The sequence below is a fragment of the Pelodiscus sinensis genome, chromosome 9 (assembly GCF_052426305.1).
Source record: "Pelodiscus sinensis isolate ZL-2025 chromosome 9, ASM5242630v1, whole genome shotgun sequence".
In the NCBI taxonomy this organism is placed as follows: domain Eukaryota; kingdom Metazoa; phylum Chordata; order Testudines; family Trionychidae; genus Pelodiscus; species Pelodiscus sinensis.
In genome coordinates this window covers 67810857-67823802 of record NC_143060.1, presented here as the reverse complement: position 1 = coordinate 67823802, position 12946 = coordinate 67810857, and the positions used below count along the sequence as shown (strand labels likewise).

General features: G+C 74.6%; 1 protein-coding gene across 10 annotated transcripts in view; it reads right to left on the bottom strand.

Annotated features, from left to right (window-relative positions):
* Window positions 1-12946, bottom strand: part of NOS1AP (nitric oxide synthase 1 adaptor protein) — a 58633-nt gene that overhangs the window by 7791 nt on the left and 37896 nt on the right. For 9 of the 10 annotated variants that reach the window (XR_016350297.1, XM_089780650.1, XM_089780651.1 and 6 more), the window contains 3 exons: window positions 12234-12401; window positions 6515-6680; window positions 4510-4641 (listed from right to left, as the gene is read on the bottom strand). Coding sequence is in view for 9 of the 10 variants with exons in the window: in XM_089780650.1 (XP_089636776.1) it covers window positions 4510-4641; window positions 6515-6680; window positions 12234-12401 (466 nt within the window). In the remaining variant the exon portion in view is untranslated. Of the gene's footprint in view, window positions 1-2800; window positions 4642-6514; window positions 6681-12233; window positions 12402-12946 lie in introns of those variants that run through there. The other variant, XM_089780658.1, reaches the window with a different exon arrangement.

Below are 12946 nucleotides of genomic sequence, written 5' to 3'. Positions count from 1 at the left end.
CAGACTCCCCCCCCGCTCCCTGGCCCCAGGGCCCCCTGCTCCCCCTCCCTGGCACAGCCTCCGCCCCCGCTCCCTGTCCCCACAGCCCCCTGCTCCCCCTCCCTGGCACAGCCTCCCCCCGCTCCCTGGCCCCACAGCCCCCTGCTCCCGCTCCCCAGCGCAGTCAGCCCCCTGGACCCACAGCCCCCTGGTCCCGCTCCCCAGTGCAGTCAGCTTCCCCCCCACTCTCTGGCCCCACAGCCCCCTGCTCCCGCTCCCCAGTGCAGTCAGCTTCCCCCCCACTCTCTGGCCCCACAGCCCCCTGCTCCCGCTCCCCAGTGCAGTCAGCTTCCCCCCCACTCCCTGGCCCCACAGCCCCCTGCTCCCCTTCCCTGGCACAGTCAGCCTCCCCCCCCCGCTCCCTGGCCCCACAGCCCCCTGCCACAGAGGTGCCTGCACTAGCTGTTACGGTGAAGAGGCCTGGGGCTGGGTGTCCTGGCCAGTCAGAGCCAGACATGGGGCTGGGCAGGGGCAGCTGTGACAGACAACACGGGCCATCCCATGTGGGGAGGCCAGCTCCCTCCTCAGCTGTGGGCAGCCCTGGGCAGGTGGGGGCCTCTTGCCCCTGCCCCCAGGCACTATGGAGATACCTACCGACTGCGACCAAGTCACCCCTGCCGGACGGGGTTCAGGGTTGCAGTGCGGGTCAGTGGCGCCGAGCGCCCCCTGCCGGACGGGGTCCAGGGTTGCAGTGCGGGTCAGTGGCACCGAGCGCCCCCTGCGGGACGGGGTCCAGGGTTGCAGTGCGGGTCAGTGGCACCGAGCGCCCCCTGCGGGACGGGGTCCAGGGTTGCAGTGCGGGTCAGTGGCACCGAGTGCCCCCTGCGGGACGGGGTTCAGGGTTGCAGTGCGGGTCAGTGGCACCGAGCGCCCCCTGCCGGACGGGGTCCAGGGTTGCAGTGCGGGTCAGTGGCACCGAGCGCCCCCTGCCGGACGGGGTTCAGGGTTGCAGTGCGGGTCAGTGGCGCCGAGCGCCCCCTGCCGGACGGGGTTCAGGGTTGCAGTGCGGGTCAGTGGCACCGAGCGCCCCCTGCGGGACGGGGTCCAGGGTTGCAGTGCGGGTCAGTGGCGCCGAGTGCCCCCTGCTGGACGGGGTTCAGGGTTGCAGTGCGGGTCAGTGGCGCCGAGCGCGCCCTGCCGGACGGGGTTCAGGGTTGCAGTGCGGGTCAGTGGCGCCGAGCGACCCCTGCCGGACGGGGTTCAGGGTTGCAATGCGGGTCAGTGGCGCCGAGCGCCCCCTGCCGGACGGGGTTCAGGGTTGCAGTGCGGGTCAGTGGCGCCGAGCGCCCCCTGCCGGACGGGGTTCAGGGTTGCAGTGCAGGTCAGTGGCGCCGAGCGCCCCCTGCCGGACGGGGTTCAGGGTTGCAGTGCGGGTCAGTGGCGCCGAGCGCCCCCTGCCGGACGGGGTTCAGGGTTGCAGTGCGGGTCAGTGGCGCCGAGCGCCCCCTGCCGGACTGGGTTCAGGGTTGCAGTGCGGGTCAGTGGCGCCGAGCGCCCCCTGCCGGACGGGGTTCAGGGTTGCAGTGCGGGTCAGTGGCGCCGAGCGCCCCCTGCCGGACGGGGTTCAGGGTTGCAGTGCGGGTCAGTGGCGCCGAGCGCCCCCTGCCGGACGGGGTTCAGGGTTGCAGTGCGGGTCAGTGGCGCCGAGCGCCCCCTGCCGGACGGGGTTCAGGGTTGCAGTGCGGGTCAGTGGCGCCGAGCGCCCCCTGCCGGACGGGGTTCAGGGTTGCAGTGCGGGTCAGTGGCGCCGAGCGCCCCCTGCCGGACGGGGTTCAGGGTTGCAGTGCGGGTCAGTGGCGCCGAGCGCCCCCTGCCGGACGGGGTTCAGGGTTGCAGTGCGGGTCAGTGGCGCCGAGCGCCCCCTGCCGGACGGGGTTCAGGGTTGCAGTGCGGGTCAGTGGCGCCGAGCGCCCCCTGCCGGACGGGGTTCAGGGTTGCAGTGCGGGTCAGTGGCGCCGAGCGCCCCCTGCCGGACGGGGTTCAGGGTTGCAGTGCGGGTCAGTGGCGCCGAGCGCCCCCTGCCGGACGGGGTTCAGGGTTGCAGTGCGGGTCAGTGGCGCCGAGCGCCCCCTGCCGGACGGGGTTCAGGGTTGCAGTGCGGGTCAGTGGCTCCGAGCGCCCCCTGCTGGACGGGGTTCAGGGTTGCAGTGTGGGTCAGTGGCTCCGAGCGCCCCCTGTGGGATGGGGTTCAGGGTTGCAGTGTGGGTCAGTGGCACAGAGCGCCCTCTGCTGGACGGGGTCCAGGGTTGCAGTGCGGGTCAGTGGCGCTGAGAGCCCCCTGCCGGACGGGGTCCAGGGTTGCAGTGCGGGTCAGTGGCGCTGAGAGCCCCCTGCCGGACGGGGTCCAGGGTTGCAGTGCGGGTCAGTGGCGCCGAGCGCCCCCTGCTGGATGGGGTCCAGGGTTGCAGTGCGGGTCAGTGGCACAGAGCGCCCCCTGCTGGACGGGGTCCAGGGTTGCAGTTCGGGTCAGTGGCTCCGAGCGCCCCCTGCGGGATGGGGTTCAGGGTTGCAGTGTGGGTCAGTGGCACAGAGCGCCCTCTGCTGGACGGGGTCCAGGGTTGCAGTGCGGGTCAGTGGCGCTGAGCGCCCCCTGCTGGACGGGGTCCAGGGTTGCAGTGCGGGTCAGTGGCGCCGAGCGCCCCCTGCTGGACGGGGTCCAGGGTTGCAGTGCAGGTCAGTGGCACAGAGCGCCCCCTGCTGGACGGGGTCCAGGGTTGCAGTGCAGGTCAGTTGCGCCGAGTGCCCCCTGCTGGACGGGGTCCAGGGTTGCAGTGCGGGTCAGTGGCACAGAGCGCCCCCTGCTGGACGGGGTCCAGGGTTGCAGTGCAGGTCAGTGGCACAGAGCGCCCCCTGCTGGACGGGGTCCAGGGTTGCAGTGCGGGTCAGTGGCGCTGAGAGCCCCCTGCTGGAGAGCTCCATTCCCACGCAGGATGGCCCCGGGTGCAGCTGCATTCCCGGCACTGGGCCGGAAGCTGGAAGGTGCAAGGAGAGATCAGAGACACAGAGACAGGAGAGACAGAGCTTGAGAAATAGAAGATTTATTTAGCAAAAGCCAACAGAGAGGGCCCAGCGCCCCGTTAAGTGCACTTACAGAGACAGCCTGGCTCCCAGTGCCCCCGCTAGGCAGGAACAGGCAGTGGGAGCAGAGGGGAACAGAGAGGAGAGCAGGGGAGCAGAGAGGGGAGCAGAGGGTTGAGGAGAGGGGAGGGGTCCTCTCCAGCCCCACCCTCCAAAGGTCCCAGGAGACCCAGGTTTCGACTGCATCTCGCCCCACCCTAGCTCGACCAGTGCACCAGGCCCAGACACAGCTGCAGGTGCCCCTTCCCCTCCCACCTGGGGTGCTGGCTGGCCAAGCCCCCGCCCCACCCTGCTGGTGCCCATGTGCCCCTTCCAGGCCTGCAGCCAATGGGGTGCGGGCAAGTTCTCCCCCCCCCCACATCAGCCAAGAATCCGCTCCCAGCCCCAAGCACCTTCCAGCCATCGCCCCCCCCCCCCACCCTCCGGCCCAGCCCAATCCAGCCTGGCCAGAGGAGAATGGGTGAGAAGACACGGCCACTGCCTCCCCCTCGCCCTTCCCCCAGGGGTCGGCTCAGCCCCAGCCAGGGACCCTTCACCGCAGCTGGGCACCACCACCAGCTAAAGCCCCTTCCGCCTAGGGCCACCTGGCTCGACACGCCTGATGGCCCCCGCCTGCGCCTCTCACTGAAAGCTACAGCTCAACTCCCTGGGGCTGCACGCCCCGGCTGAGCTCCTGGGATCACCCACCCCCTTGGCTGGCAGCAGGGGGTCAGACTGCGGGTGAGAGCCCAGGGGCTCCCTGAGGATGGCAGGCAACGAGCAATGCTGACCAAGGGAAATTCCTCCTTTCTACCCAGAATGGACAATGAGCCTTGGAACTCCTCGCTGCAGGTCGTTACAGGGCCAACGCTGTGTAGGATTCAGCGGAGGGAGAGAGATTTCTATGGCCAGGGAGGTACAGCCCTACATCGCTGGCCATGACCTACGGAGCAGACCCAGGCAGCAGGGGAGGGGCCGGTGGCCGTGTCTGCACTGACAGTCCGAGGAGACACGTACCGGGCCGTGCTCGCTCCGTCACCTCTCCCAGCAAGGGGGGCGCCCGAGCAGCTCAGAGCCCTGGCTTTGTCCTGTCCCTGGGGCGGGAAGGAGCTTTTACCGCCTCCCCAGGCCTGCAGCCCTGCCCGGGGCCACGCCCCCACCTCGGCCTGGAGACGGCCGCGCCCTACACGGCAATCTCGTCCTCCAGGCTGTCCCCCAGGCCCTGCGCGGCCCGGACGTGGCACAGGCGCGGCGGCTCCTCCTCACTCTCGTCCGGGCTGGACTCGTACTCCGAGGCGAAGCCCGACTCGCGGAACCGGATGAGCTCCAGGCTGCCCAGGGGCGGCTCGCAGGGGGGCGCGGCGCCTGGCGGGAAGCGGAGGTACTCCAGCCTCACCAGCCAGTCACTCCTACCTAGGGGGCTGCCCAGGGCCTGGCCCAGCAGCGGCAGGTGCAGGTCCTCAGGCTTCGGGGTGGTGGGCGGGCACAGCACCGGCAGGGCGCTGGCGCGGTGGCTGATCTCCAGCAGGCTGTCCTGGGAGCCCGCTGCAAGAGAGGGGGGGGCGTGAGCGGGCGGGGCAGCGCCCGGCCCGTGGCCAAGAGCCCCCTCGCCCGCCCCCCGTGGTGCTGCTCAGACGGGGGCGGGGGGACCAGCTGAACAAAGAGCAAGGACAGCGCCCACAGACACCCCCTCCAGCCCCCCCCTCTGATAGCGCCCAGCCCCTCCAGCTCCCCCCTCTGATAGCGCCCACAGACACCCCCTCCAGCCCCTCTGCCCTGACACCGCCCAGCCCCTCCAGCTCCCCTGCCCTGACACCGCCCAGCCCCTCCAGCTCCCCCCTCTGATAGCACCCAGCCCCCTCCAGCCCCCCTGCCCTGACACCGCCCAGCCCCCTCCAATCCCCCTGCCCTGACACCGCCCAGCCCCTCCAGCTCCCCCCTCTGATAGCACCCAGCCCCCTCCAGCCCCCCTGCCCTGACACCGCCCAGCCCCTCCAGCTCCCCCCTCTGATAGCGCCCACAGACAACCCTCCAGCCCCTCTGCCCTGACACCGCCCAGCCCCTCCAGCTCCCCTGCCCTGACACCGCCCAGCCCCCTCCAGCTCCCCTGCCCTGACACCGCCCAGCCCCTCCAGCTCCCCCCTCTGATAGCACCCAGCCCCCTCCAGCCCCCCTGCCCTGACACCGCCCAGCCCCCTCCAATCCCCCTGCCCTGACACCGCCCAGCCCCTCCAGCTCCCCCCTCTGATAGCACCCAGCCCCCTCCAGCCCCCCTGCCCTGACACCGCCCAGCCCCTCCAGCTCCCCCCTCTGATAGCGCCCACAGACAACCCTCCAGCCCCTCTGCCCTGACACCGCCCAGCCCCTCCAGCTCCCCTGCCCTGACACCGCCCAGCCCCCTCCAGCTCCCCTGCCCTGACACCGCCCAGCCCCTCCAGCTCCCCCCTCTGATAGCACCCAGCCCCCTCCAGCCCCCCTGCCCTGACACCGCCCAGCCCCTCCAGCTCCCCCCTCTGATAGCACCCAGCCCCCTCCAGCCCCCCTGCCCTGACACCGCCCAGCCCCTCCAGCTCCCCCCTCTGATAGCGCCCAGCCCCCTCCAGCCCCCCTGCCCTGACACCGCCCAGCCCCTCCACCTCCCCCCCGGCTCTGATAGCGCCCAGCCCCCTCCGACTCCCCCCTGCCCTGACACCGCCCAGCCCCTCCACCTTCCCCTCCCCTCTGATAGCGTCCAGCCCCCCTGCCCTGACACTGCCCAGCCCTTCCACCTCCCCCCCCGGCTCTGATAGCGTCCAGCCCCCTCCACCTCCCCCCCCCCCCCCGATAGCGTCCAGCCCCTCCAGCCCACCTGCCCTGACACTGCCCAGCCCCTCCACCTTCCCCTCCCCTCTGATAGCGTCCAGCCCCCCTGCCCTGACACCGCCCAGCCCCTCCAGCTCCCCCCCGGCTCTGATAGCGTCCAGACCCCTCCAGTTCCCCTGGCCAGCTCTGCCTTGATAACTCCCACCAAGCCCCCACACCTGCCACGTGCACACAGCCCTGCCCCCACGATGCCCAGCCCCCCAGACTCCCCACACAGACAGCCCTTGGCAGAGCTGAGGTCAGAACAGAGGGGCTCCCTGCAGCTTGCCCACGGAAGCCCTCTCCCCGTGGCCCCTGGAGCAGAGGGGCCGGGCTCCCAGCCCCACACGATGGGACGGTCACGGCAGAGCCGGGCCGAGCTGTGTGCCAGGCGCGCCCACCCCGGCCATGGGCACGGCTCTGTGGCCACCTCGCCCACCGGGCTCCCCTCTGCATAGGGGCCTGGGTCCCACCAGTGCAGGGCAGCCGGGGAGGGCGCCAGGTGGGCCAGCAGCAAGCACCTCCCAGCTGTGCCCTGGGGCCCCGGCAAGGCGGGGGCGGGGGCGGGGGCTCTTACTGGCGTTGCTTCCCGACAGCTTCAGCTCCAGCTCCTGCACCTGCCGGACCAGCAGCGAGAGGTGCTGCAGCATGTCCTTGTTCTGCAGCAGGAGCTGGTGCACGCGGGCCTGGGCCTCCAGTCGCGCCGCGGCCTCGGCCGCCAGCTGCTCCTTCAGCAAGTGCACCTGCGGGACACGGAGAGGCAGCGCGTGGGCGCGCGGAACCGCGGCTCCCAGCGGCAGGGCTAAGGCGGGTGCCCGGAGCAGGGGGCTGCCCGTCCCGAGGGGCCTGCGCCGGGTTTCAGAGCCGCCCGGCTGCCAGGGGCTCCTCTGCACGGTGCTGCGGGGCGGGCTGCTCGCTTGGCTCCTGCCTCCTCTCGGCGCCCGGGCCTAGCGCTCGCCTGCAGCCCCCCCCCAGTGCAGGCATCTGCCTGGCCACCTGCCCCGCAGCAGCATGCCCCTCACGCCGTGGCCACGCAGGAGGGCCCGGCCCGGCTGCACCGACACGTCGGCCGAGCCGCCCAGCCGGCCCCGCCCGGAGACAGGGACGTTTGAGGGGCCCGCACTGCGCCCGCGGGGCATGCGACCCACACGTGTCAGTCCGAGCCGGCTGGGCAGGCCACGCACCCCACTGGCCCAGGGACGCGGCATCCCGCCTGCCCACAGCACCGCCCGGGGCCGTCTGCGGGTTCTCCAATGCCCCAGGCACCTTCCTCCGGCCCCACCTCTTCTGCGCCTCCCCTCGGACGGGCCCGTGTGGATCTGCCAGGCCCAGGCCTTTCCCCGGCTGAGCCCCTGCCACCTGGGTCACTTCGGGAGCCCTCTTTCCCGTCCCACAACTGCCCCCCAACCGTGGCTAGGCCCTGCCCTTCCCCTGCGCCCCCACGGAGGCTTCCTGCTCCCGTAACCGACGGCCACGTCGCCCGCAGCCGCTCAGAACGGAGCTCCCCTCCCTCCACCTCCGCCTCCCTCCCGCCCCGAGACCCGGCTCCACGCTCGGCCGCCTCCGGCTTCTCCCCGCACGCCAGAGTGACGGCACGTCGGGGACCCCCGGTCCTGCAGCCAGAACAGGCTCCGCCCGCCAGTCCAACGGGATCCAGCCCAGCACACACGGGACATGGCCACAGGAGTCTGGGCCAGGCAGCCTCAGCCCCCTTGGGCAGGGCCCTGGACTCCCAGCCCTCGGCTCCGTCTCTTCTCTCCACGGTTGTCCAGCCAAACTGACTTCCCCAAGCCGGGGGGCTGTGCGGGGGGTCAGGGCTGTGCACAGCCCCCCGCCTCACCCGGCCCCGCATGGCCCTGACCCCCCGCACAGCCCCCCGCCTTGCCCGGCCCCGATCCCCCGCACGGCCCCCCGCCTTGCCCAGCCCCAGCCCCGCATGGCCCCGACCCCCCGCACAGCTCCCCGCCTCGCCCGGCCCCGCACGGCCCTGACCCCCCGCACAGCCCCCCGCCTCACCCAACCCCGGCCCTGCACGGCCCTGACCCCCTGCACAGCCCCCCGCCTCACCCGGCCCCGACCCCCTGCACAGCCCCCCCGCCTCGCCCAGCCCCGCACAGCCTAGACCCACGCCCCACACGGCCCTGACCCCCTGCACAGCCCCCCGCCTCGCCCAGCCCCGCACAGCCCTGACCCCCTGCACAGCCCCCCGCCTCCGCACGGCCCTGACCCCCTGCACAGCCCCCCGCCTCGCCTGGCCCCGCACAGCCCTGACCTCCTGCACAGCCCCCCGCCTCCGCACGGCCCTGACCCCCTGCACAGCCCCCCGCCTCGCCTGGCCCTGCACAGCCCTGACCCCCTGCACAGCCCCCCGCCTCACCCGGCCCCGACCCCCTGCACAGCCCCCCCGCCTCGCCCAGCCCCGCACAGCCTAGACCCACGCCCCACACGGCCCTGACCCCCTGCACAGCCCCCCGCCTCGCCCAGCCCCGCACAGCCTAGACCCACGCCCCACACGGCCCTGACCCCCTGCACAGCCCCCCGCCTCGCCCAGCCCCGCACAGCCTAGACCCACGCCCCACACGGCCCTGACCCCCTGCACAGCCCCCCGCCCCCCAGCCCCGCACAGCCCTGACCCCCTGCACAGCCCCCCGCCTCCGCACGGCCCTGACCCCCTGCACAGCCCCCCGCCTCGCCTGGCCCCGCACAGCCCTGACCTCCTGCACAGCCCCCCGCCTCCGCACGGCCCTGACCCCCTGCACAGCCCCCCGCCTCGCCCAGCCCCGCACAGCCTAGACCCACGCCCCACACGGCCCTGACCCCCTGCACAGCCCCCCGCCTCGCCCAGCCCCGCACAGCCTAGACCCACGCCCCACACGGCCCTGACCCCCTGCACAGCCCCCCGCCTCGCCTGGCCCCGCACAGCCCTGACCCCCTGCACAGCCCCCCGCCTCCGCACGGCCCTGACCCCCTGCACAGCCCCCCGCCTCCGCACGGCCCTGACCCCCTGCACAGCCCCCCGCCTCGCCTGGCCCCGCACAGCCCTGACCCCCTGCACAGCCCCCCGCCTCCGCACGGCCCTGACCCCCCGCACAGCCCCCCGCCTCGCCCAGCCCCGGCCCCGCATGGCCCCGACCCCCCGCACAGCCCCCCGCCTCACCCAACCCCGGCCCTGCACGGCCCTGACCCCCTGCACAGCCCCCCGCCTCACCCGGCCCCGACCCCCTGCACAGCCCCCCCGCCTCGCCCAGCCCCGCACAGCCTAGACCCACGCCCCACACGGCCCTGACCCCCTGCACAGGCCCCCGCCTCGCCTGGCCCCGCACAGCCCTGACCCCCTGCACAGCCCCCCGCCTCACCCGGCCCCGACCCCCTGCACAGCCCCCCCGCCTCGCCCAGCCCCGCACAGCCTAGACCCACGCCCCACACGGCCCTGACCCCCTGCACAGCCCCCCGCCTCGCCTGGCCCCGCACAGCCCTGACCCCCTGCACAGCCCCCCGCCTCGCCTGGCCCCGCACAGCCCTGACCCCCTGCACAGCCCCCCGCCTCCGCACGGCCCTGACCCCCTGCACAGCCCCCCGCCTCGCCTGGCCCCGCACAGCCCTGACCCCCTGCACAGCCCCCCGCCTCGCCTGGCCCTGCACAGCCCTGACCCCCTGCACAGCCCCCCGCCTCGCCTGGCCCTGCAGAGCCCTGACCTCCTGCACAGCCCCCCGCCTTGCCCTGACCTGCACAGCCCTGACCCCCTGCACAGCCCCCCGCCTCGCCTGGCCCCGCACAGCCCTGACCCCCTGCACAGCCCCCCGCCTCCGCACGGCCCTGACCCCCTGCACAGCCCCCCGCCTCCGCACGGCCCTGACCCCCTGCACAGCCCCCCGCCTCGCCTGGCCCCGCACAGCCCTGACCCCCTGCACAGCCCCCCGCCTCCGCACGGCCCTGACCCCCCGCACAGCCCCCCGCCTCGCCCAGCCCCGGCCCCGCATGGCCCCGACCCCCCGCACAGCTCCCCGCCTCGCCCGGCCCCGCACGGCCCTGACCCCCCGCACAGCCCCCCGCCTCACCCAACCCCGGCCCTGCACGGCCCTGACCCCCTGCACAGCCCCCCGCCTCACCCGGCCCCGACCCCCTGCACAGCCCCCCCGCCTCGCCCAGCCCCGCACAGCCTAGACCCACGCCCCACACGGCCCTGACCCCCTGCACAGCCCCCCGCCTCGCCTGGCCCCGCACAGCCCTGACCCCCTGCACAGCCCCCCGCCTCCGCACGGCCCTGACCCCCTGCACAGCCCCCCGCCTCGCCTGGCCCCGCACAGCCCTGACCCCCTGCACAGCCCCCCGCCTCGCCTGGCCCTGCACAGCCCTGACCCCCTGCACAGCCCCCCGCCTCGCCTGGCCCTGCAGAGCCCTGACCTCCTGCACAGCCCCCCGCCTTGCCCTGACCTGCACAGCCCTGACCCCCTGCACAGCCCCCCGCCTCGCCTGGCCCCGCACAGCCCTGACCCCCTGCACAGCCCCCCGCCTCCGCACAGCCCTGACCCCCTGCACAGCCCCCCGCCTCCGCACGGCCCTGACCCCCTGCACAGCCCCCCGCCTCGCCTGGCCCCGCACAGCCCTGACCCCCTGCACAGCCCCCCGCCTCCGCACGGCCCTGACCCCCCGCACAGCCCCCCGCCTCGCCTGGCCCCGCCCCGCATGGCCCCGACCCCCCGCACAGCTCCCCGCCTCGCCCGGCCCCGCACGGCCCTGACCCCCCGCACAGCCCCCCGCCTCACCCAACCCCGGCCCTGCACGGCCCTGACCCCCTGCACAGCCCCCCGCCTCACCCGGCCCCGACCCCCTGCACAGCCCCCCCGCCTCGCCCAGCCCCGCACAGCCTAGACCCACGCCCCACACGGCCCTGACCCCCTGCACAGGCCCCCGCCTCGCCTGGCCCCGCACAGCCCTGACCCCCTGCACAGCCCCCCGCCTCGCCTGGCCCCGCACAGCCCTGACCCCCTGCACAGCCCCCCGCCTCCGCACGGCCCTGACCCCCTGCACAGCCCCCCGCCTCGCCTGGCCCCGCACAGCCCTGACCCCCTGCACAGCCCCCCGCCTCGCCTGGCCCTGCACAGCCCTGACCCCCTGCACAGCCCCCCGCCTCGCCTGGCCCTGCAGAGCCCTGACCTCCTGCACAGCCCCCCGCCTTGCCCTGACCTGCACAGCCCTGACCCCCTGCACAGCCCCCCGCCTCGCCTGGCCCCGCACAGCCCTGACCCCCTGCACAGCCCCCCGCCTCCGCACGGCCCTGACCCCCTGCACAGCCCCCCGCCTCCGCACGGCCCTGACCCCCTGCACAGCCCCCCGCCTCGCCTGGCCCCGCACAGCCCTGACCCCCTGCACAGCCCCCCGCCTCCGCACGGCCCTGACCCCCCGCACAGCCCCCCGCCTCGCCCAGCCCCGGCCCCGCATGGCCCCGACCCCCCGCACAGCTCCCCGCCTCGCCCGGCCCCGCACGGCCCTGACCCCCCGCACAGCCCCCCGCCTCACCCAACCCCGGCCCTGCACGGCCCTGACCCCCTGCACAGCCCCCCGCCTCACCCGGCCCCGACCCCCTGCACAGCCCCCCCGCCTCGCCCAGCCCCGCACAGCCTAGACCCACGCCCCACACGGCCCTGACCCCCTGCACAGCCCCCCGCCTCGCCTGGCCCCGCACAGCCCTGACCCCCTGCACAGCCCCCCGCCTCGCCTGGCCCCGCACAGCCCTGACCCCCTGCACAGCCCCCCGCCTCCGCACGGCCCTGACCCCCTGCACAGCCCCCCGCCTCGCCTGGCCCCGCACAGCCCTGACCCCCTGCACAGCCCCCCGCCTCGCCTGGCCCTGCACAGCCCTGACCCCCTGCACAGCCCCCCGCCTCGCCTGGCCCTGCACAGCCCTGACCCCCTGCACAGCCCCCCGCCTCGCCTGGCCCTGCAGAGCCCTGACCTCCTGCACAGCCCCCCGCCTTGCCCTGACCTGCACAGCCCTGACCCCCTGCACAGCCCCCCGCCTCCGCACGGCCCTGACCCCCTGCACAGCCCCCCGCCTCGCCTGGCCCCGCACAGCCCTGACCCCCTGCACAGCCCCCCGCCTCACCCGGCCCCGACCCCCTGCACAGCCCCCCGCCTTGCCCTGACCTGCATGTCCCTAGCCCCCTGCACAGCCCCATGCTTCACATGGCCCAGGCCTCCCCACGACCTGCATAGTCCTGGCCCCCTGCTCAGACCTGCCCCCATGCATGCCAGCCGCTCCCCCAGCCCCCGCACAGCCCCGCCCTGCCAGCACCTGTGCCACGGCCACTTGCGTCTGCTGCATCTGCTGCTGCAGGAGCTGCTGGAGAAGCTGCGTTTGGTGGTGAGCGGAGAGGGGGTTCCCCAGGCCCGGCAGCTGGGTGGGGGAGGGGGGCAGCAGTTCGGGCAATGCAGTCGGGATCCTCTGGGGGCGGAGGGAGCCCTGGAAACAGGGAGGAAAGCACAGCCTGATCCACTCTGCACGCTACCGACTCTCCAGCCCCTCGCACGCTGCCCCTCGCACGCCGCCAGCTCTCCAGCCCCTCGCACGCCGCTGAATCCCCAGCCCCTCGCACGCTGCCCCTCGCACGCCGCCGACTCTCCAGCCCCTCGCACGCCGCTGACTCCCCAGCCCCTCGCACGCTGCCCCTCGCACGCCGCCGACTCTCCAGCCCCTCGCACGCTGCCCCTCGCACACCGCCGACTCTCCAGCCCTTCGCACGCTGCCCCTCGCACGCTGCCGGCTCTCCAGCCCCTCGCACGCCGCCAGCTCTCCAGCCCTTCGCACGCCGCTGACTCCCCAGCCCCTCGCACGCTGCCCCTCGCACGCCGCCGACTCTCCAGCCCCTCACACGCCACCAGCTCTCCAGCCCCTCGCACGCCGCTGACTCCCCAGCCCCTCGCACGCTGCCCCTTGCACGCCGCCGACTCTCCAGCCCCTCGCACGCCGCCAGCTCTCCAGCCCCTCGCACGCCGCTGACTCCTCAG